Consider the following 24,777-nt stretch of genomic DNA (forward strand, 5'->3'; position numbering starts at 1 on the left):
GTTTCTCAATAAATCGTGAAGATTTTTATCATAACCAACATTTCAAAATAAGAGAATATAAGATGAATAATTTTCATATTACCTTTATACTTCTAACTAAGTTAAAAGTTAATAGTATATTGATTTATTTGCCTCTTATTGCAAAAGATTCTACACCAAAAATAGATTAACAGATTTTATTATGACAACTCTAAGTTCCCTACGCATGGAAATAAATACCAAAAATGAGAATAAAATGATTTAATAATGCACACAATGCAATGATACAGACCTTACAACAAAATGACTAGCTTTAACGTTTTATGGTCACAGCCAAGTTCCATTCACCTTTAATCAATATGATAAGCATCCATTTGGAATTACAGGCACATAAACCATTCACTGATTAACGTATGTACGCACATGGTCATTCCCTTGAATGATAAAATGCATGATTAACAAAATCAGACCAAGGTTAAACCATTCAATATAACATCATTTTGAATGATACTTCTGATATGGACATCAACATTAAATTGTTGATAAAATTATTTAGTCACAGATTTAGACCCTTTCATCGAGGACTCACTCTCACTTGGAACACTTTGGTTTCTAATTTCTTCCATTGCCCTAGTAACCAGCACTTGTAACTGAGGTGGAAGTTCATCATCTAGTGTTTCACCTACTTCACCACAGTCCAACCCTGAAATAATTTCAAGATGAAAACATTAAACAGTGCAGCTGTATTGGACACTCAGCACAGCACATTAATAAATTTGTGAAAAATTAAAATAGCTAGCACAGCCTGTTATTCAAATACCTAGGATACTTTCAGTGACACTGGACAGTTTTTTCTGGAGCTGTTCAACTCATTTACTATTCTGAGATTCCACATTTTTAAATGACAATCTTTCACATTCATTGGGAATGCTTTATCATTATACACACTGATAATAAGAGAATGTTTATGCCTACATAAAAATGTCAGTTTTATAATTCATTCCATTCATCACAGGCAATTTATCTAAGGTTTAAAATAATCTCCTTCATTGGCACTTTAGAACTTCCATCCCTGTAAGTAAACTAAAACACCACAGCAAACTAATTCTATGAATGAAATGAGCCAGTGCTTAATACGTCTCTATCCATGAACTACAACCTTGACAAAGTGGAAAGGCTTGTGAATTCTGATTTCTCCTATAGGGGTACTGGTGAGATCATTGAGTACTCCTGGTAAGGCCACCCATGCAAAATAGATAAAGAGTAGGAGCCAGACAAAAGGTTGTCCACACAACATCTGTTCTTCATTTAGGTGACTAAAAAAGGCATCTGACTCTAGTGGGCTGGCCATTTGAGTGAAAATGTTAAGTTAAAAATGCAACAGGAAATCATTTCAATCAATTATCTTAAAAAACAGTGATAGATATATTTTTCCGTATGAGTTCTGGCAACTATGGGCCTCAGTTGTGTGTCATGCCTAGCAGCAGGAGAGGCAAGGCCTCTGTGGTTATCATCTCATGAAATTCTTGCAAAGCAAAATTGAAAGTAGCAGCACAGAAGAGGACCAAACTAAGTTTAGTTAGCATAGGGAATTGGAATGCTAGGACTATGTCAAGGACAGGGAATTTAGAAAATACTATGTAAGCGATGGATAGAGGAAATATAGATATTTTAGGGCTGTGAGGTTAGATATAAGCATGGTAAGGATTGCTGGTATGATAGTATATCTGGAGGGGAAGTGAGCTAGTGAAGGGTGGCAATAGTACTGAACAAAAAAGTAGGAAGAGGTGGTAATGCAGGTGGCTAATAGAATATTATTAATATAAGTAAAAGCTGATCAAACAAACTTGGTCATTGCTCAGGTCCACATGTTACCAAGCAACCATAGGATTCTGCATGATATAGGGTTTGATCATTACAAACATTTGGTTAATACATTACAAAAAGCATACAGAGAAAATGCCTGCAGTTTCAGAAAGATGTCAGTTAGAATATAATATGGCTAGGCACAGAATTAAGAACAGTATGATGAATTTGCAGTTCCGTAGAAACAGAGATAAATAATTTAGCCCTAATGAAGAGCAACATCAGATTTAAGAGGACACAAAAGGGAAATAGAATAAGGAAATGGAATACAGAAGGATTAACAGCATGAAAAGAAAGGAGTACCGCGAGCCAGTGGAAAAATTTATGAGTGTGGACATAGTATAGTTGAATAGATGATAACATACCAAAAAGGGAAATCAAAAACCACAAACAAAACTATCGGAACTGTAAATAGGAATAAGTAATCATGGGTTACAGATGACATAAGAAGCAAGATTGAAGAAAGAAGGATTTGAAAGAATGTAAAAACAGTTAGGTAAAAGGAAGTATAAGGAGTTAAATAATGACCTGAGGCGGGAAACAAATGGAGTGGGAAGAAGCATGGCGGAAGACAAAGTGCAAGGGTATAGAAAGTTTACAAAGGAAGAGTGAAATTGGTGTGCTGTACAGGAAGGCGTGCAGAAGTAAGAAGTGAAAATCCATGCAAACAATCAAATAAAAGTCAGGAAAATTATTAATTGAACCAGGGGATATTTGAGAGAGATGGAAGGAATACATAGAGGAACTATACGGTAAAGACATTAGGCCAGAAAGCTTAGACATAGAAAGAGAATATGATGTAGATGAGGATGGCTTAGGGCCAGGCATACTCAACGATGAGATAGAAAGGACATTAAGAGAGATGAAATCAAACAAGGCAGTGGGGGTAGACAACATTCCTGTGGAACTACTACAAGGTTAAGGAAAAGGTGGGAGGAAGAGTCTATGTATATGGACTGATTTGTAATATCTATGAGAAAGGAACCTGGCCGGAAGACTTTGCCAGATTAATGTTGGTTCCTCCTCCAAAACAGGGAAAGGCAACAATATGTGAAGAATACAGAACAATAAGTCTGATTTCTCACACAGCTAAAGTGGTTCTCAGGATCATCAATAAGCAGATGGAGAGAAGGGCAAATGATTAATTAAGGAATTATCAGTTTGAGTTTAGGATGATGTAGCAGTAATGAGGTCACTAATAGGGAGGATACTAATACAATCAGGATGTATTGGTCTGTTTTGTTGATTTTGAAAAGGTGCTTGATAGAGTTAATTAGGTTAAATTAATGGATGTACCACACAAAATAGGAGTAGATTGGAGGGATTGGAGATTTACCCACAACCTCCACATGTCTCAGACTGCTCATGCGGGAGTGGCCTATGGTGATAAAAATTAATCTGGAGAATTCAAATACGTACCTTATTCATCATTTTCTCATATTTGTCAATGTTTTCCCATAGGTTACAGAGATAAGCAAGTGGAACAGTTTGGTGAAGTTTATCTAGCTTGGATATGTTTTGAACCACGATGAGGAAATCATTACACACATAAGAAGAAGAATTGCTTTTGGAAAAAGAAGATGGTACAAGGGAGTTGATGGAAGGAAGATTGAGTAAATATGTAGAGAAGAGATTAGCGAAAGTTTTGATTAGGAGCATTGTTTCGTGCAGTAAATAAACCTGGTCATTGGGGTAAATTGATACGCAGAAATCAGAAGCTTTTGAGATGAGGGGGTGGAAAAGAATGATACAGGTAAAAATTAATTGGAGATGAAGAATTGAAGAGCATAATAGAGGGGAAAACATTTGGCAGGCAAGGTAGCAGGAGGAAAACAATAGGCATGCTGGTTGGAATTAAGGGAGGTAGAAAGTATATGGAATTGAAGGTTTTATTACTGTGCATGGAGCCAGGTTGTATCTTGTTAGGTGAGGCCTAGAAACATTTCAGTGGTCATTTCTATCCATTCAAAAACCACCTTAACATGTAGAATACCAATAATAATAAGTGCTATAAGGACAATGGCATTGATAGGGCAATATGCAAATGTTATTACAGACACAACAGAGGAGGCGAGGATCATGCTGGCTGATTCCACAGAGTAAATTCTTTCACTACAACCCATTTTTTGCCACAAGCATGGAGAATGTTGATGTAAATTTTTCAATTCAAACTAGGTGAATTTGCATCTAAGTTACTCCTTCTGGATTGTGTTATCAATCCAAGAATCCATGATGAAAAGTCTGAGGCCATTATCAGAGAAAATAAGGTGTTGATGCAGAGATACCATTTGCAGTAAAGAATATCAACCTTCAGGGCCTCAAAATTAGGTACGGTCATGCCAGATAAAGTGATAATACCAGCAGTAACTTATCACTACATTTAGAGAATACAATTCCAAATACACCACATCTGGCCAAAATTAATGCGAAGTTTGCAGTCATCATCATGTTCAGATTATCTTGAATGCTTGTTAGTTCAGACCTAAGAAGTTGCAAGTTCCAGTGCTCTCCAAATGGATTCTTAGTAGATCTTCCACCAGGTTAGGTTCTTAACCCCTGCCATCATTTCAATGAATGACTTGATCATTGTCTTCAGGGCTTCCTGTAGGCCATTTTTACCACATTTACACCATATATACTCTCTTTCTCAAATTAAGAGCCCTCTAATTTTTTGATGGGTGAACTCCCTAATTGATTTCTACTGATTGTCTACCCATGTATCCTTGTTTCATGTAAAAGTTTCACAACAGAATTCCACGAGTTACCGAGGTTGTAACTGCAATCCCTGCTGAAATATTCAGCTTCCAGCTTTATCTCAATGACCTTGGCTACCCAATTCCAGTATCCAAGTGAGGGGCAAAGCCATATTACACCTGGGTCTTACCCTTCAACCTAAATAACATGGATGACCCTGATGGGAACAGTTATCATTGGCCCTTCCAGTAGAGCTATAGGAGTGATTGGAACATCCAAGCCCTTCCATCATATGAGAAGATGTAAGTCTATGGGAGGAGCACATGGTATCTGTAGTTTAATAAACATCCTGTACATTTTCTTCACTGGCCTATTTCTGATGCCATATTTTGAGTATTATCATTGAATAAAAATGATTTTTCTTATTCTACAGTACTATCAATACATGTCCATCCCTCATTACCTTTATTAGTCCTTGGTTTATTTGGACTGGTTTAGAGATTTTGTCCCATACAATCATGATAATCAAATGATTACTGTAGAAGAACTTGTTCATTTGAAATGGAAAATTTATGATGGTATACTTTCATTCATACATGAATTCAATTAAAATATTTAAAACCAAGTAAAACTTACTCCTTGGACTCTGAACATCACTGCCATTAACCATTTCAGTAGCTCCTATAGAACTCCCAGGACTGGTTGGGAGGGAACTTTCACGAGATTCATCATTAACATCTCCAGTCGGCCTCATAGCCTTTCCTTCATTGTACTCTGCCACACCATTGTAGATGCCAGACTTCTTCCAATCTCTTTGACAAGAGCCATCTGAATTCAAGACCATTCCAGCGAGCAACTGGCCCACTTCACGGTCAACATCAGACCCAGCATAACCCTCTAGCAAGTGACGGGATGGAAATGCCACCACGCTTCCTCCTTGAAGCGAGGCCAAGCGTGATTCCAACTCAGATATGCGACTGGCCAATATCCTGCAAACACAAAGAGGTATTTTGTATTGACACAGCAGAGTTTACCTTTCTGCTAAGATTTATAAGTATTTACAAGTAAGGAGGCACTTAAAAGGTCATTATAATTGTATAAGGCATACCAGGTACCAAGGCGTACAACAACAAAAAGAGCACATAACATTCTCTTGATAGTCCACCAGCACATTTATTTCCAATTACAAGGCATGTTAAAGAAGTAATGACTATTTTCTTATATTTAAATATTGCAAAAAAGTTGTAAGCATGCAGCAGCATCTATTGATTTTTGCTGAAGCCACTGAAGTTAAGTAGTCATTTGCCTTCAGGTGAATGCAAATAACGATGTCCACGAAAATTGTTGCTCTCGCCATTTGTGAAGTCCATACTGTGATTTGTGTTTGCATAAAGATCATCAGCTAAGGTAATTTGTCCGGAGGTGTGCCTAGTTTAGTGGAATGGCAGGCCCCGTATCTAGACCAATGAAATCATTCAAAAAGTGGATCAAGAACTGCGTTCTGATGGGCAATTAACGATAAGTGCCCTGGCTGATCAATTTCCTCTTGTTGAAGTTTAGCACTCTTTACATGATTGTCATAGAAAAGCTCAGATATCACAAACTCTGGGAAAGGATGTATATTGCATTACTTTCCAATTATTTACAATAGCAAGGCCTGATTTCTCAAAACAAAAAAATAATTTCAAAGTTCTCTCAAAATAACTATAAATTCAATCATGGGTGAAGAAAGTCCTGGAACTTAGGCAGATCTTTCTGTTTTATGTGCAGCTGTTTTATTTTCATTTCATATTTTATAGAATAGTGGGACTATGCTAAATTTCAAAAGTGGTGGCTTTTTTGCACATGCCCAGCAACTATTGAATAAATGCAATACAAACATTTTAGCATAAAAAGTAAAAGAAAGAATACCACACCCAGAAAAATGAAAATTAAGGTGAAAATAGAATCTGGAAAATCCTGGGGAATTTTAGCAGAATATCGATAAGTAAGATACCAATCCATTGAAATTTAAGCATTACACTCTATCTCCCCAAATATAAGCACGAGGCCTTTCCCTTCAACCAATTCCCTCCCTCCTGGCCAACTCAATTTCCCTTCCACTATCCTATATAACCTACAGCATTCAATCAGGATTAGGCAGCAAGTCTCATAAACCCATCAATGGAGATTGAAGGATATGTGTATATATCAAAGGTTAAAGCCAAATTCTCGGTGATTTGGTTTTTTGTACGACCCTCAATATTTCCTCTGCTGAATTAGGATTTTTTTAAGTCAAAAAGAACTCCTGAACTCCCAATCACCAAAGGGATTTCATTTGCTTGCCTTTACAACGCTCTCTTGGAACTCCTTACCCCATTCAATGAAAACATTAATTGCTCAGGATAACAAGATATTCAATCCTGCGGTACATGTAGAAAAGCTTATTGGTCAATGCTGAGAAGTTCGCTTAGGGAAATGGCAAATTAATGATTCAATGAAGGGCCATTAAGAGGGAGAATGTGGGGACATAATTGTGGAAGAAATGGATTTACAACAACTAAAACAGAAAACAGAGGCCATTTGTGAGACAAATAAACTCAGTTATAAACATGCTTACCTTAGCATGCATGTGACAAACTCAAAGAGAAGTGGGCTTAAAACCATAAAGCAACACAGTTAAATCATCACTCATCTCAAATGGCTACCACCAATCAATTCAAACAGTCTATGATACAAGACAAAAACAAATATACATGCAGTCAAATTGTCCACAACCCAAAGACAAATACGTACATCATTTCCCCAAACTTCCCCTTTTGGAGACCATCAATCACTTCCACTTTCCCCACGTGATATCAATAAATATCAACCATAACACTGAAAATATTTATTGTGGTCCGACTATTATGGTCAATGCAATAACCCTTGCTTTTTTTCCAATTAGACACCATTGGTTGACAGTAAACATGTACGAGGTGTGTTCAAAAAGTAAGGTAACTTTTCAAATTGCACAGGCAACATACATTTGATTTTTTTAGTGTGTTGGTGCACATGTCCCAAACATTTGTTTAAACTTTTTAAAAATCGCAAATTTTGTCTAAAAAATGGAATTAGGAGCTCCAAAACACTAGAAATGTTGACAGGGGCATATGGTGAGTCAGCTCTGAGTAAAATAAATGTTTACAAGTAGTAAAAGCTCTTACAAGATGGCCGAGAAGATGCCAATGATGAACCTCACTCTAAACCCCCCAGCACATCGACAACAGATGAAAACATTGAAGCAGTGAAGATTATCGTTATGAAAAATCGTCAAATTGCTATTAGAGAAGTTGCTGAGGATACTGGCATATTGGTTGGCTGGTGCCATGCAATGTTTCTGGATGTTTTGGGCACGAGACGTGTGTCAGCAAAGTTCGTTCCGAAACTGCTTAATTTTGACAAGTACCGTAGCATGAGCATCACTCAGGAGCTGTTGGATAACGTCAACAATGATCCTGATTTGCTCTCAAAAGGATCATAACTGGTCACAAATCATGGGTATATGGTTATGACATTGAAACCAAAGCCCAATCATCCCAATGGAAGAACCCATGAGAACCAGGACCGAAAAAAGCATGTTAAGTTCAATCAAATGTCAAGGTATTGCTCACCATTTTCTTCGATTACTGTGGTGTAGTGCATCAGGAGTTCTTACCACAATGTTGCACAGTCAATGAGGAGTATTACCTTGACATTAAGCTCCATTTGTGAGAAGCAATATGAAAATTTGCATGGCGTTGTAGAAAAACAATTTATGGTTTTGGCTTCATGATAATGCACCTGCTCACGCATAGTTGGTTGCGAGAGATTTTTTGGCCGAAAATAACACCAAAGTCATGCCTCAGCCACCAGCCAGCCACAAATGCCTTAGCCGAGGGTATTATATCTGGGGGGATTACTTTGAAGGGGGTAACTTGCACATTGAAGAATATATCAATATTTTTTCATAAAAATATGCCATCTTACTTTTTGAACACACCTCGTATGTACTTACAAATATGTAACATATGTACTTATACAAATAGTATTGTAAACAGCAATGTACAGGCTCTCTCTAGGTGTCTTTCCTCCCACACACATTCAATAAAGATCAGTTCACACAAAGTTTTCTGGCAAACATATTTACTAATTACTGGATTTTGGCTATGCCATTTATGTTTTCCTGAGCAAAACTCATATCTTGTATTTTATTTGTCTCCCTTAATAACTGAGCCCTCTCTGGAATTTATCAATGGAAGTCATACTTATAGCATAACTCCCCCATCTTTGCCTCGAGAGGATGCAATCTGCATCGGTAAAGACTTCTATTTGGAGAAAACAATCAACTGGCTTAAAATTATGGCTAAACAATTACCTATTTGCTTTTTTCTGATGAGATAGAGCCAATGTCTTATCATTTAGAGCTTCCAAGAGTGCAGAGCAGAGGCTTTTCATGTCAGACAAAGTAGCTGCAGTATTTGGAAGCTGGGCTGATGTCCCTCTTTCCACAAGTTGCTGGACTAATTTGGAAAAAATTGAAATGCTGTTAAAGAAATTAAAATTATACTTCCTTCACATTTAATTTGAATGTGCACAGAAAAATATACAGGATTAGTATTGGTCATACTTCAGTAGTTTACCTTTAAAGCTTGAGAAATACCTTGTACTATGGTCTTCCAATTTAAAAAATGTTTGCCCTTAAAGTATAAAAACTATTTATTTGTGTTTTAGATGTCATATGATTTTGATGCTAAAAATATTCAGTTCTATCAGTAGGTAAAATTTTCGACACACAAATCTCCCCTATCATTCCAATATGCTGCGTGTTTAAATGAAACTGTCTTCCAGAGCTTTGTTCCATACTACAGTTCCTCTATTTCATTCATCTGCTTCCTAAGACATTTTTTTCTAACATCTGATTCTCAATTACATATCTGATTCTGTCAAATTTCATTTTCTTCCTCCATAGCGTTGATTTTTCTCTAGCTTTTATACTATTTTGTTGTTTCCTTTCTTCATTTTTTGTTGATTTTTTAACATAAACTTTCCTCTTCCATAATTTACTTTGACTCTCACATGTATTGGTTATGCAATGTATTCTAGAGAGTTTCCAAATACCTCTTTTAATGAAATTTTATTTCTACATTTTTCACGGTTACCTAGTGTCAGGCTCACTCATGAGTTGCTCTTTTGCTACTTCAGCATATTTTCATATCATTTTATCTACTCTGAAGCCCTTTTTATTTCATCATTTCCTATGGTGACTATTTCTCTTTAAAATTTTCCCAAGGTTTCTATTCCATCTAAAAAAAACTTGGAAATTTCCTTCCTTTGTTCACCAGGTACACCAATGAATTGCTCACCCCAAGTGTGCCTCTACTGATAGTATGTGCTCACTACTGTATTTGAAAGTATATAAAATGCACCTTAGTTCCTAAAATTGTGGTTGAAAAAATCACCCACTTGTACTGAAGACTTGAAATCTATGAGGTGTCATTCAATACCGAGAGTTATTGTTACCCCAGATGGCCACGATTACTTATTTTGACTCCATTACATACAAATCATTATATTTACTACTCAATTGAAGAGTGTTGTAGTTGAGATTGTTATTATTAAGCTCACCGCTACTATGTGACATGAATATCGTGCTTGCTTCTGCGATGCCCTAAGTGATGCAAGTGAGATATGGAAAGAGATATATGCTGGCAAGATATGGAATAAACTTGATCATTTTTATCACAATTGACCATAAAAAACAGCATGTGCTCTTCATACTGCGTGGAATAACTTGTTTTACAAAATTTATCCTAATAAATATGGCAACAGGAGACAAGAGATTAAGCCACACAATTCAATTTGAACTAAGAGTGTTAGACTACTATGGCCATCTCTCTCTGTAGTTTCCAGTAGTAGTATTAGATTTAGGGGAGGCAACCGACAGCTGTCATTTGTGCCATTAGGGATAGATGGGAAAGGAGGAAGGGTGGAGAGACATTGGCATTAGCCTACTCTTAACAAAAGGTGCCAAGGGGTCCACAGCTTAACATCCCAAAAGATGGCGTACTCACTAAAAATTCTTTCCACAAAGCATCATAAGTACGAATCCGGATACCACTGAAAAAAATCTGCCCTCTCCAGGATTTGAACCTGGACTAACTGGGTGGGAAGCCACCGCACCATCCTGATCCCTTCCATATTTTCCAGATTTCCGCTCATTGCCAAGGATCTAACCTTCCGTTTGGCTAAACTTATCCACCGTGACCAATTTCCCCTCCAATCATTCTTCACCTGGAAATTTGATTAGTGGCCCATGTTAACGCCAGAATATTAACTGGGAGAAATGCCATCGTGTCTAACATGTGAACCCCAAGCTGCACCTAGTATATAATGGCGAGTTCTGGCAGTAATTAAAGAGTGTATTCATGTACATTATCTGTGTCTCTTTATCAAAAAAGCTAAGCAGAGAGTATGTTACAATCTTTGCCTTTGATTGGCAAGAATGACTCTGTCAGCACATATGTAGTCTTCTTAGTATAGGTCATATTAAAGGATACATATTTAAAAGTTTACAATTAAAAGTAACAGCAAAAAGGCCAAATTTCTTTTTTCCTGACTGCCTAAATGCTTGGATTGACAATGTTATAATGAGGCAACATGAGAATCAAAGTAATGAAAGAAGGAGGGGGTTGAAAGTTTCTGTTGAAAAATCAACAAAAACTAAGAGGAGGAACATTAAAACAGCACAAAAGCTAGGGAAAAAAGCAACAGTAGCAGTGCATTTCAATACAACTAACACTTCCAAATAAAAGTCCAACGTCTACTAGAGCTTATCAGGGAGTTCTTATTTTTCGATGCCTGAAGCAAAAGTTACTTTAAAAAGCATATTAAAATACACGCAAACATCACATTAAGCATAATCCAGTTGAACAGTCCTTTTCAGCGTTTCAATTAATTAAGCTATTCCAGAGAAGTAAAATATCTCAGTCAAAATTAAATGCTTTATCATTGTCCATGTACACTAGGATATTAAAAAATTAATTCTTCAAATCTAACACATTATCAGATGACTATAGGCCTTAAAATAACAATCTTTATACATTTATCAAAAAATGCTATGATCAAAAGTTAATTAGCTTATTGTTTTTATTCACTAAAGTCATTTGTATTCAACTTTTCATTAATGAGATTCAGGATGTTCAGGATGGATACGTTCAAGGGATTTGCATTTCAATATTTTTGGACCCAATCACATGAATCAATTACACTCAGTATACATTATCAATAGGAAACAGGAGTATACGTTTAGTTAAACAGAACACTACAATACTCAAGTCAGTAGAACCTTCTTCTAAGGTTTTTTAATAAGCAGGCTAATAAACTCTTTGTATCTCAATTTAAAGGAAATAAGAATGACAGGATTCTGGTTTCAAACTATTATTATGTTTCAATAAAAGAGAATGCGTTTCATATAAAACAATTATCAGATTTGAAAAGTAGGCGTTGAAATAAAGGCCAATATGATAATTTCAAGATCAGCTATAAATTCTGTCAACCACATCCAAATACATACCTTGTCTATGGGTCATAAGCATTCCTGAGCTATTGTTAGTTCCAAGTTTAACGGTACCCTTGTTTCTCTTCTTTTCCAGCATGCTCTGTTAGTAAAGTAAAATTTTCCCAGAATTTTCAGCAAAAGAATATAAGTATACAGTATAAGCAATACTAAGGTGGTTAACTACAATGTTATTGTTTGTGAATATAGGTGAACATGCTTAAATTTACCAACAATAACACAGACCAAAAGCATTAAAACTTTGGAAACATCCCTGTATCAAATACATATGGGGTTATATGCATGGAGTCCAGCAGTATGAGCTGATTTATTTAGTCATTCTGCTCTGGAGCCAATGAAACAAAAATAATAATTAACTTATAAAGTGTTTCAATGGCTAAGGTTTACTTCACTGGAAACTAAATGCTTGAAATCATGGGAATAAAATAATCATAACCATCACCATATGTATTTGAATCCATTAACTCAAGGCATACTTACAAGTGTATAATTTAATTAATGCAGTCAAGAGGAAAAAGTTATGAGAATAAAAAACCTACAAAAGCAATATTTCAACAAAATGGATAATTGGCAACAATAATTCACATGGATAAGGCATACCTTGAGGACTGCTTTTGATATGCATGGTTTAATAGCAGTAACAAAAAATGTTGTAGATAATACCTATATGATTGCTATATTGTTAACCTAAGAAAACCTTCTTTATTAATTTCCATGAAGATTTTTATGCCATGGTCAGTGAGATTACGCATTTGCGTGCCTAGGATATGCCATTAGGTGTAGAGGTTTTAGCCAAATAAGACTACAGCAAAAACTGTAGAGATTTTGAAATTTAAAATATCATCTTGTTCATTGAGTTATCATTGATTCACGTTGGTTTACCGAAATAACGATGAGAACTGCATCACTTTGCACAGGTTAGATTGGAGACTACTAAGATGTGAACAATGCTGTTTTACGGAATGATTCAATTAGAAAGTTTGCAACTCCCATTCTCTATCTACTAATATCTATAAAATCTATAATATCTACTAAAAGCAACTAACATCCTACTACTACTATTAAGTATCCAGGGATGAAACAAGGTGAGAATTAATTTTATGACTACTCTGGCATACACTATACATATGTACGTATGACTAGGGCCCCTTCGTAACAAAAATGCATTTACCCACTGAGCAGTTACATTCAAATATTACCAGGGTAACTCTCTTTGATGTATCTATACCATGTGCTGATGTCACAGTTCATTCATTATGAAACCATAATACTCTCACTAGACTTGTGGGCTTTGGTGATGCAACTTTTAATATTTAAATCAGTTTAATGAAGGCTCTGATCATATTAAAACAATGCTTCAGCTTGTTTGAAAAATCACTGAGAGGAAATATTTAATTTTTAAGAAAAGTTAATGCATGCAATATTGTATAAAATGTATGCCCAAAAATTAGGCATGTTGCTTGAGGCAAGTCAAAACATAATTGTGCTTGTCTTACTTTGTTGCTATATCATACATCATTGTATTAATATGGGAAATGAATTTGAATTATAACAAAATGAAGATACGGGAACAGAGAATAGGCAAAGAAAACCAGTATTGCTTTTTAAACATGCCCCAATTAAATATTTAGCATGGGATCTCAATGGCAGCTCTTTATTGAAAGTTTCTCACTGTGCAATTATGGATTTCATTTGCTTCTGTCTTCATTGAATATCACCAATCAACTACCTCTCTTCCCCAGGCCTATCAAACACCACTTCTGTAATTTTCCTTTCCACTCAAAAATCTTTATCATCAATTCCTTTGCAAGGGTAAATTTGATTAAAAAATAGTATTTTTTTAATGCTTCTTTTGGTGATGAAAATCTTTTCTTAATATGCTTTCTAATACACCCATTTTCATTAACAACGCAGCCCAAATATCTGAAATGCCCCTCCAGATCTTACAACTTCCTTGGAATCTAATTATTCCTTTATTCTGCTGGTTTATATTCACCCCATGCATATTTTATGGTTCCTGTACTGTTTTCAGCAGTAGATGTATGCCTCAGATGACTGAACGAAGGCTCATTTTTATATTATGGACTCTGTACTAGCCAACTATAGACTATATCATGTGTGCACTGGGTTGCTAGATTTTTCCATCAGTTGGATCAACCTATCATGGCCTTAGGGTGATGGTATCTAATTTTTCAACAGAATACGAGCAGAGCAAAAAAGATAAAAGATGCATTTTAAAATATGAAAATCTCAGAGAAAGAGAGGTCATTGGTGCATTAACTGATACCAACTGATAATCTCGATCTTTTTAAGGGGATTCTTTAACATTTGAACCTTTTGTTGTACATTGCCTTTAGGCAAGTAGGACTCAGGAATTTTTGACTCCATACCTGTACTAGTTTGTAGCACATATATTTTTACATAATATATCAATAGTGAAACTGGGAAATTAGGGAAATGTCAGCATGAAATCTGGGACATCTGGAAATGACCAACTGCTTCCAAAAAATTGCATCTCTCTAACTTTAGTTGTGAGAACCTGAATTAAAATAATAGGTCTTTGGAGAAAAGAGCCTATATCATAACTAAGTAATTAATTCATTTACAACCTCCGCAAAAGACAAATTTTAAAATGCCCAATGATGGTCTACGATTATAAATGAAAATGTTAAGAATACGATACAAAAAATTGATTTGATATGAAGTGGTGAACTGTCACACTTGATTGTGTGAGATAAATAGCCATCAAAGGAGCCCTAGGTGTGGATAACAACACTATCGTCATAGCAGGTACATTCACTAATATTTGGACCATGCACTGACTGTGCTCAGATCATGGTTCAACCATGAGCTTGAGAGAACACTTCTGAAAAGGTCAAAGGCAACACAGTCATGAACTGGCATTTGCATAGTTCTCTTTTTGGGAATGCATAGAGATCATTTCCACGTTAACTAAGGAAACATTGTTATTTTCCCTGAAGTTAATGAGCCCTAATATTTTAACTATCCAGAACTACATGTTTGAAAAATTGCAAATGTTCAATTGAACAGATGCAAGTATGCTCTATGACTCTTTCTTTGCCTCATAGCAATGCCAAACTGTCCAGTTCTAACAGGTAGACTAGAGGCTTGCAACATGAAACTTGCTATCTGATGGAAGCAAGTATAATGGTATCTTGAGCAACCCTCCTTATAAACTCATGGTCCCACAATAGCCAAGGTGAATCTCAAAAGGTAAATGAATCACATTTATTGTACAGTAGTTAGCCAAAACAATCCTGAACAATGTTCACCCAGTTACAAGCTATATTATGATTTTTGTTTTCTTGTTAGTACCATAATAAATTTTCAATTCATGTAGGTATCATGCAGCAGCAAAAAATCCAAATAGCTTGCTTTTTTCTAAATTTAGTATCACCAAATGAGCAGTGCCTCAATTTTATTTAGGTGTCCTCAACTGGTGCCCTCTGACAATCAAGACTACGATTAGGTAAAGAATGTAGTGATTTGAGGAGTAGCAAAATAACTGGATTAGAGAGTTTCAGCAAGTTAGTTTCGTCCAGGATTTGAAAATGCATTGCCAAATGGGTAAATTTTGTTCTGATGAAAAATAATTACTGAATTACAATGGAAACATCCAGATAATGAGACTATGGGACGAGAGCAATAAATAATTATAATTGTGTCAGGTTAGAATATAGAGAAAACAGAAGATTATTTTCATTCCAAAATGCATGTATGGACAAAAAGAATTTGAAAATATTCACTAAACCATATTCAAGAGAGAGGAGATAGCTAATGGCACAGCATAGAAGATGGAGAAATGAAAAAGATGTACTCTAATAGTAATCTAGCATATGTTATGACAAAATATCTTTCAGTTATATGAAACCACGTAATTAGTCACAATGGTTAGAAGTACAATATATAGCGACAAGACACGTATAAAAAAACAATTAACTTTCATTCTACATAACATTTAGCATTCTGAATAATAAAGATCCTTAATTAAATTACTGAATGGTCACGAGTTTTTAGCTGTCCACTGAAACCAACATACAAATCAATCAAATAACAACAATCCTTCAGAAGAAATTCACAAGAGTTCTAGGTAGAATTAAAGAAAAAGAAGTTCACTATCTTACCATTTAACAAAAGTGCAAATATACTCAGTAATGTTTCATATTAATTGTTAAGACTCAAGAGTACATCTCTCAGCCATTTTGAATGCAATAAGTTTGTTGCATAAATGTGTGTGAAAAAGTATCCACCCATTCATTCATGTTTAGCTGGAATTATATAAAATTAAGCCAGATGCTCAAGAGCAGACATATCCATTACTGTCTTACCTTGTACTTAGCCAAAGCTTGGCTAGTCAGCTTCATATCATCTTCTGCTTGCTGTAAACGATCCTGGAGATACCTGAAAGAATTAATACAATCACCTAATAGCATAGGTATCTGTACAAGTAAAATAAAAATGACCAAGGTGAATTAATGCACATGAAATCTATGAAATTCAGTAGTCATGGCCTTGTCATGCTTGTTCTGAATTTAAAGTTATGATATTACAGCACAATTACAATAGGAGAGAAGAGAAGAAGAAGAGAATTAATGATGGGTAAATTCAGTAATGATGAAAAGAAAATATTTTTAAAGACTTTACTATAAAGATTTGGGAGGTTATTGAGATGCATGGCAAAATCTGGAGAAAATAAGGAGGGTATAAAGGAAGAGAAAGGCTTAAGTTTTACATATGGTACATGACAAGAGGATTTTGCTGGGGGAAATCCAAAAAAAGGGTTGAAAAAGAGGGCAGAGGAAATAATGAAAGACTGTGGGTACTGAATGATGTGAAAGAAAGGAGAATGTTGGGTAAGAAGGACATTGGAAAGTAAAGCATAGGCTTTTTAGACTGTATGAAAGTAGGCAGAATTTGCACACAAAAAAGAAGGAAATAACATGGGGGCATATGAAAGGAACTCTCCTTGATTACTAGAAGGCTAGTAATAGCCATTAGGGACCATTGCAAATGTACCTTAATAGGTGGAATACCTTGATTGATTGATCCACATCGTATATAGGTAAATGGAAGAATAGACTATTTATCCCTATGATATAATATGAAGCTGCATGGCTTCCAGTAACAATATGGATACATGCATATTAATTAGCTCAATGCTAATTTCAAATATAAACCATATGTAACAATTTCACAGCCCTTCCAATATTTCTAATTTAAGAAATGGAAGTTTCATCAATTTTAATTAGCTGAATGTAGCATTTTTTCACAGTAATTCAAGGGCAGTTACAAAATTCTCTAAGTGTTTATTTTCCATGTGGCTTTATTTGCAAATGTGTATCTGTGGTATGCAGATGTTTTTAGGCTTATGAGGATAGAAACTTTTAAGATCATTTAATGTAATATGGTTCCACACATTAGGACTCAAAATATGCATGAGGAAACCACAAAAAAACATTCAATCAATTCTTGAGGGAAAAATTAATATGTATTCCAGAGGTATCATGAAAGGTAACTTAGCAAACAGAAGAGATTAAACCAACCTGTTTTCCATTACCAAAGAATCAATGTCCATAATGTTTTTTTTGTCTCCTTTCAGCAAGGTGTTAAGCTCAAAGTTGAGTCGATGAACCTTGCATTTGTAAGCATCTCTTTCCGTGACCAACTCCTCTTTCTCATCTAATACCACTTGTAGATCTTGCCTCAGCTGAGAGTACTGTAGGAAGAGATAAATTAGATGAATTTAAGATATGAAATATTTTACACATACCACAGTATACAGAATAAATAAAGGCTTTTAAGGTTTTTCCAAGGTCTTTCAAACTGCTGTCTGCATAGTAAACTCATTTTCAGTCCATCAACTATTGGTTCAGCAATCACAGTTATTACATTCATTAATATTAAAAGGACATCATTTTAATGGATTCCAAAAGTGAGAGGATCGAGATGGTGTGGGAGCTAACGTACTGGCTTCCCACCCAGAGGGCCCAGGTTCAAATCCTGGCGCTGTTGAATATTTCAGAGGTATCTCGATCCCTACTTGAGGTGCCTTGTGGAGGGCACTTTGAGTGAGTACGCCGTCCGTCGGATTGGATGTTAAGCTGCGGGCCCCTTGGCGCCTTTCATAAAGAGTAGGCTCATGCCGACGCTGGGTTTCTCTCCACCCTTCATCCTTTCCTGCCCATCCCCTATGGCACAAATGACCTCAGTTGTCGGTCGCCTCCCCTAAATACTACTACTACTACTCCAAAAGTGAAATCATGCCAATCCTTGAAGCTCGCCTTGAAAATCAATGAATGGGGTGCTAATAATAGTTTTTGATATGACCTACAACATCTTTTCTTAGTTAGTTATTCACATATTTACCCTCATTCAGCATTGTCCACAAAAGGCACACAATATCCACTATATGCATGCTAAGTCCTTATAATATTTCTGATAGTCATATAATTAAAATCTCCTGCAAATGAAATACTACAGTCATTCATCCATAAATACCAATTCAAAAAACTCAGAGAACACACAAATGGTAGGCTAGTACTAGGTGTAGCCTAATGAGTGATACAATTTTTTCAAGGGCTGGGATTGGTACAGCCTCAAACTGTTTTATCACAGCTTTTTAATTTCTGATAAAAGGGGTAAAAATGGATGGGAGTTGGAATTCTGTCATTCCAAATGGTTCCTGGACTGCAGTTGCTAGACCCATGAGTGAAATTTCACGCAGTAAGAACAAGGGAAAGAATGAAGGGAAACAAAAAATATCAAGCACTTCAAGAGTATATATAATAGTTTATTTAATTGTGATTTGCAGCCCAGCTATGTAGTGTGTACCAGTATGAGCTGCATCTGGTCCAATCATGGTGGCAGAACCTGTAGGCATTATGTGATATTTGAGGAGTGGTGTTACTCCAAAAGTAGTAGAAATAATTATTAAGTAATTATTTACCCTAAATTTTTAGTTCCACTAAGGTACTAAGATCAATGCCACCTATTTCAAATATTTCAATCATTTCAAATCTACTAAATATTAACTAAAAAGGACTTAAAATTGACAGTAAATTATATGTTCTAAATCTATAGAGCAGGAAGAGTAATCATGGACTTATTGAAAGCATCTGATTTTGCCCAAGTTTGGGAAGATGAGAGGGGACAAATGAAATAAATTTACAGATACTAGCCACTAAGCGCATGCAATGAAGTACTTTCCAGAACTATACATGCGCCCTTTTCTCTTCTAAGACAACTTCCACCGCCATAACATGAAAAGTTTATATGCCAACTTAGTTTTTTCTGGCTCTTTTCTTTAGGATTCTCGACTAAATATATATCAATGATTTTTCAAAATCTTCTTTACTTTTGATATATTCTACATCTTTCACTTTCTGGTATTCTTCCCCAGCTATAAAGTCAGCATGTCATCATCAACTTTCTTTTAAAAATTATTCCTGATATTAATGACTATTTGCTTTACATATAGAAGTGTATGCATCATACGCCCCTTTCCACTTAACCTTATACATTAACATTTATTCCACCACTCTCGTGTTCAAATAATGGTTCTTCCATGGCCAAAAAACGTGTTTTTCCACTTCCTCCTTAGGAACATCTATTCAGTTGGAATGGTGTCTGTAGCAATCGCAATGACAAGATGAAAGTACGTGTTATTGACGAAAAACCTTTGAATTCAGTGTCTCCAGCTGTTTAACTAGTTCCTCTCTCTGATGGGGTGGGAAAGGATCACTTTCAACCACAGCAGTAGACCGCTGATGAGCCAACTGCATCCTTAGAACCTGATAACAGAGATGTAATTTGCGGGTTATTTTATATTCCCAATCGTGCAATTTTAAAACTAATACACTAAGAAAGATATTGTGCTTATTAAGAATAAATTTGGATTCGGAAATGATAATCATGCGCATCGGAAAAATACATTAGAATTTTCACTTACTTTAACATCACCCTGGGCATCACGTAACCTTTGCCTCACATCTTCTAATTCAATACGTAAGGCTTTATTCTTCTCAGTAGTTTCCCCTAGTATTTGCGCTACACTATAACCACTATGTTCACTTTCTACTCCTCCGGAATAAAGAGCAAGACTGCTCGAACTCTGAAAAAAGTTTGAAATAAAGAGTGCTCTTCATGAGTAATTATGACTATTAGATCCAAACAAAGGTTAACACACTAAAAACTATTTCATACCTTGTTATGAAACCTCTTCTTCAATGTGGAACACCGGTCTTGGAGTTGCTCGGCCATTAATTTGAACTGATCCCTCTCCGTTCTACACTGATCAAGTTCTTTGCTAAGTATAAGCAATGCTTCGGCCTTACTCTGAAGTTTTCTCCGTAAAGCGCCATTCTACATTCGTGAATATAAAAGAGCATGCTTCCATAAAGCTATATATTATCCAAGAAATCCATATGGCAGATTCATTGGAAAAAGGGAGTACCTCCGCTTTGAAATTGTCCACATATTCGTCCATTCTTCCACAGCTTTCGGCATAGGAATGATTCATTGCGTATAACCTTCTCAGAATTAACCTATTCAGACCTAATCATAGTACTATAGAGACGTTTACTGTCAGCAACAAAGTGCCATATGATCTTACTTTGTATGTTTACTTGTAATTGTGTTATGATTTTCGGCCATTTTTAGCAGACAGATAACAGAAGACAACCGAGATGCGTGGTAAATTTCGTAAACATACCCCACAACTTCGAGCCCAAAAACAATTTCGCCCGATTTATAATTATAAATTTTTTCTATTTTTAAGTTAATTTTTCCCTTCATTAATGCTTCAATTTCAAATATTTGGAATTTATCATTGATCAAACATCAAAAGGCTATTCTTGTAAAAAATACAATGTTCAGTGATTTACAATGGGCATAATTTAACGAAATTAGGTACGATTGAATTGGAGGGCAAATCAAATTTACTTAGTTTATTTTTTCAGCTGGCGATATTAAATAACACGGACCTTCAAAGCGCATTCGCAAAAAATATGCAAATGAAAAACTAGGGAAGTGGTGGAACTTCCTTCCCCCTTCGCCGCTAGTTCGCGCAAGTGACGTAATACCTTTTTTGGAATCTTGTAGGAAATTGGATTTTATCTTCTACTGCGGTAAAAAGAAAGCACATCCATCATGCCATGAATCCTATCCGATTAAACCTTAAAGCGGTTATGATTTCTTAAAAAGTGGGCGATATCTCTCCAGTGACCTCGCCCTTCACCAGATGGTTGGTTTTGCATCCTAGCTATGTAATACAACTTAACCGGAGCAACGAAAAGGACTGATATGTAGAAAATAATTTTCCCATGGCGTCAAATGAACATAAGACGAAGATGAGAAAAGTAGTGTGCCCTAAGCACGATTTAATATACTTAACCATAACCTGGGTGGTGGTTTCATACGAGAGAAATATTCGAGCCATTTGTCTGCGATTTGCGTGTTAGTCGGCAAATTGAAATAATATTAGCATGCTAGCTTGAACAAAAAATTTCATGCTTCGAAAAAATTTATTTGATATGGTGAGAATGATGATGAGTGATTTCTTTCCTCATTTCTGCAGCGAGATAGCAAATATTCTGGGAGGTCATACACTGTCTTCTTAAATCTATGACGCAAATGAATTTGACTTCGTAATCTCCGAAATCCCGATTCCGGAATAAATTTCCGCTTCTTACTAGTCTACCTTGCATGGCACTGACTTTATTTTATCTTTATATCCAACGAAAATCTAATATGTGGCGGTTTTCTTCCTTTCCTCATATTGCGTCCTGCAATAACTCTGCTCCATTGCAAAGCGGGCATTTTAATTACGAAACTCCTAATTGTGTTTACTTTTTATGTTTACAATCTAGTTAAAATACATGTATGCATTTCAATGTTGGACTAGAATAAATTCTATTATTTATTAACCTTTTCTCGATAGTCCTGGCCTAAGCCAATGGTATTGGTCGAGGTCATTATTTTGAATATCTCAGATTCGACTTTCTCCTTGGAAATGGGTATTGTTATGTTTAAGCTATCAAATCGTTTAATGGCTGCCTACACTTCCTTCTCCTGCAACTCCGTTCTGAACTTTTATGAGTAGTCCTCATCCTTAATTATTTTTCTTTCACGCCGATTAATATAAATTCCCCCAGGCCGTAATTTTAGGGGAAGGAAACAGGAATCTAAAAAATAAGGCTTGAAAACACAATTAAAATACACAATCGTACTCAGGTTTGTGAAACCTGAGTACGTAACCCTGAAACCGTAACCCTCGAGGATCCAAATCAAAAGCATAGTCAGTACTTATGAGGAAAAACTCCTTCGGTATTGACCAACCAATAGCTCTGAAATTAATAAGAAAATAAAAGTAACAACTTGACAAAGGACCTACTTATATATGAACACAGGCTCCGTCATTCGAATTAACATTCCCACGTGAAGCAATCACTCGCGCAAACAGGTTTTGCGAGAAAAGTTTCATCGTCAGTGACCCGCCAGTGAATCTGTAATTTCCCTCTGACAGTCACACGTGAAACAACATACCAAGCAGTTCTCCAAAGAAGAATAAAATTAAAGTTCAAGTGGATAGGTTAGGGAACGAGAAGGGGCAACGGAAGTAATTGTAACGATGTGGAAAACCTCTGTGAAGATGTACATCTTTGTTGGTTCAGAAGAGCCCACCGTCGACCATATAGAACGTTCGGCAAATATAAAAAAAACAACTGAAGCGGAAGAATAAATTTACTCAAGCATTGACTGGTTACTGTCGTGATAGTTACTCCTCGTGAACCCCGCGTGTGTGATTGTGACTCACCACTGCCACTGTCCAAGAATACCTATTGGGAGGATCTCTGCGATTTCGTCTGTGATGGTGTTCCAGCCCATCCCCCCAATTACATCGATTTCCAGTGTCACCCCCCAGAGATCACATCTGAGGACATTTAAAAAAATCGTTGTTTCTCGACCCCAGGAACATTCTACCATCTCATAATAAGTTTACGTATATAGTTAAATGGTAACTCGTAGCACAGCACTTTTTAGCGTTTAATTTCCAGCTGTGTTTTTTCAAAAAATATACCAAGTGAAATCCTGGAATGTTTCGTTACTCTCATATTTTGATCAATCATATGCAAAAGAACACTTGAAATTATTTGCTTGCTTTATCTTTTATTGTGTATCATTCCTATATGGAATTCTTTTTCAACTATGGTTGTACCTGAGTAACATTTACATTAATTGTTAGCGTGCAGTGGATGAAGTGCTGGGGCCAGAGGAAATATTCTCAAATGTGCCCACATAGGTAACAAGTAGCCATCAATGTACCTTGCGTATACTCTTCCTTCCTCAGTACCCGCGGAGCACATCTCGACCCCGCCAACTGATCTTCAACCCCAGTGAGAATTGAAGACTACGGTCAACGAAGACCACCAGGCCTTTCTGCTCTTCTATCCTGTGCGATCCAGTTACCCAGTCACGCTCCTCTAAACCGCGACGTTGATCTGCACGCTGACTTCAAGGCGAAAGAGACAAAGGCACTCACCATATGAGGTACAATCATCGGTTGCTTTATCGACGGATATATTCGTTTGTACGCCAGCGGCTAACTTATTTTCTGAGGCGATCAATTTTTATTCTTGAAAACAAGCCACCAGATAAACTTATAAATTTTATTTATGAAAATATATAGTTTATTTAAATATTAACTAACATATTGTCACTTTAAACATGTACGCAAAAAAGACATTACATTCAAAGTAACTTAAATTTTGGATACATGAATACCACCATCGTAAGAAGGAAGAATAGGAAACTCCTATTCCTCTCCTATCTAAAGGGACTACCTATTAGTTTTATATATTCACGTTCTTGAGTTATTCCGCCAATACACCTACATTGTTGTTGCTGTTTCCGCCCAGAGAATTTCGCGTTCATGAAAGTGAATATAGGAGGTACGACAATTATGTTTGCACCCATATTACTCGTAGTAGTAGTTTTTATGGGAGGTGACTGACAGCTAAGGTCATTTGCGCCATTAGAGATGGATGGAAAAGGAAGGGTGGAGAGAAACCCGGCGTCGGCATTAACCTACTCTTGTCGAAAGGCGCCAAGTGATCCGCAGTTTAACGTCCCATCCGACGGACGTCGTACTCACTCAAAGTGTTCTCCACAAAGCACCTCTAGTAGGGATCGGGATACCGCTGAAAAATATTTGTTGTCTCCAGAATTTGCCCTCTCGGCGGGAAGCCTGACCGTTAACCACCGCTCCACCCTGATCCCTTATTACTTGAATGAGCGTGATTCACTGGGAGGTAGTATATGGACACATAAGTGTATTTATTATATCATATCATCGGGGGTCCGATGTCACGTCGCAGGAAATGGTTTTCCTCAACGAATTTTTTACTCTCTAAATTAAGAATTAAGGGCATCTTTTGGTTTCGGTGAAAATTTATCCATTAGAAAACTCGTTTCGTTTCGCTCTACCCGTGACACCAAGGTCAATGAGCACACTGGAATGTATGCAACCTATCAACACACTATTGACTATACTGGTTGCATAGCTTCAAGGAAGCTCAAACCCGAGGAGCTGAAAAAAGTAAATGATATCCTGATTCAATTACGTAGAGGCTGAGTATTTTTCT

General features: G+C 36.2%; 1 protein-coding gene across 1 annotated transcript; it reads right to left on the minus strand.

Annotated features, from left to right (window-relative positions):
* Positions 1 to 254: 254 nt before the first annotated feature.
* Positions 255 to 20,777, minus strand: LOC139693803 (coiled-coil domain-containing protein 149). The gene is made up of 10 exons (XM_071592085.1): positions 20,589 to 20,777; positions 20,339 to 20,497; positions 20,085 to 20,246; positions 19,813 to 19,926; positions 17,680 to 17,852; positions 16,465 to 16,537; positions 12,113 to 12,197; positions 8,915 to 9,059; positions 5,176 to 5,528; positions 255 to 682 (listed from the first exon to the last, which is right to left on the minus strand). Exons 1-10 carry the CDS (start codon positions 20,652 to 20,654, stop codon positions 528 to 530), a joined length of 1,485 nt encoding a protein of 494 aa, XP_071448186.1. The 5' UTR covers positions 20,655 to 20,777; the 3' UTR covers positions 255 to 527.
* Positions 20,778 to 24,777: the final 4,000 nt, after the last annotated feature.

Source organism: Hetaerina americana, unplaced genomic scaffold (assembly GCF_022747635.1).
Source record: "Hetaerina americana unplaced genomic scaffold, ioHetAmer1.1.p SCAF_5, whole genome shotgun sequence".
NCBI lineage: Eukaryota > Metazoa > Arthropoda > Insecta > Odonata > Calopterygidae > Hetaerina > Hetaerina americana.

Bases quoted from the DNA above. Each gene is read 5' to 3' on its own strand.
- LOC139693803 (XM_071592085.1), bottom strand. From the start codon at position 20,654: ATGAATCATTCCTATGCCGAAAGCTGTGGAAGAATGGACGAATATGTG. The intron at 12,198-16,464 runs GTAAGACAGTAA...CTTTACTAACAG, and splicing joins AAGCTTTGGCTAAGTACAAG to AGCATGCTGGAAAAGAAGAG. The intron at 9,060-12,112 runs GTATGTATTTGG...TTTCCAAATTAG, and splicing joins GCTTATGACCCATAGACAAG to TCCAGCAACTTGTGGAAAGA.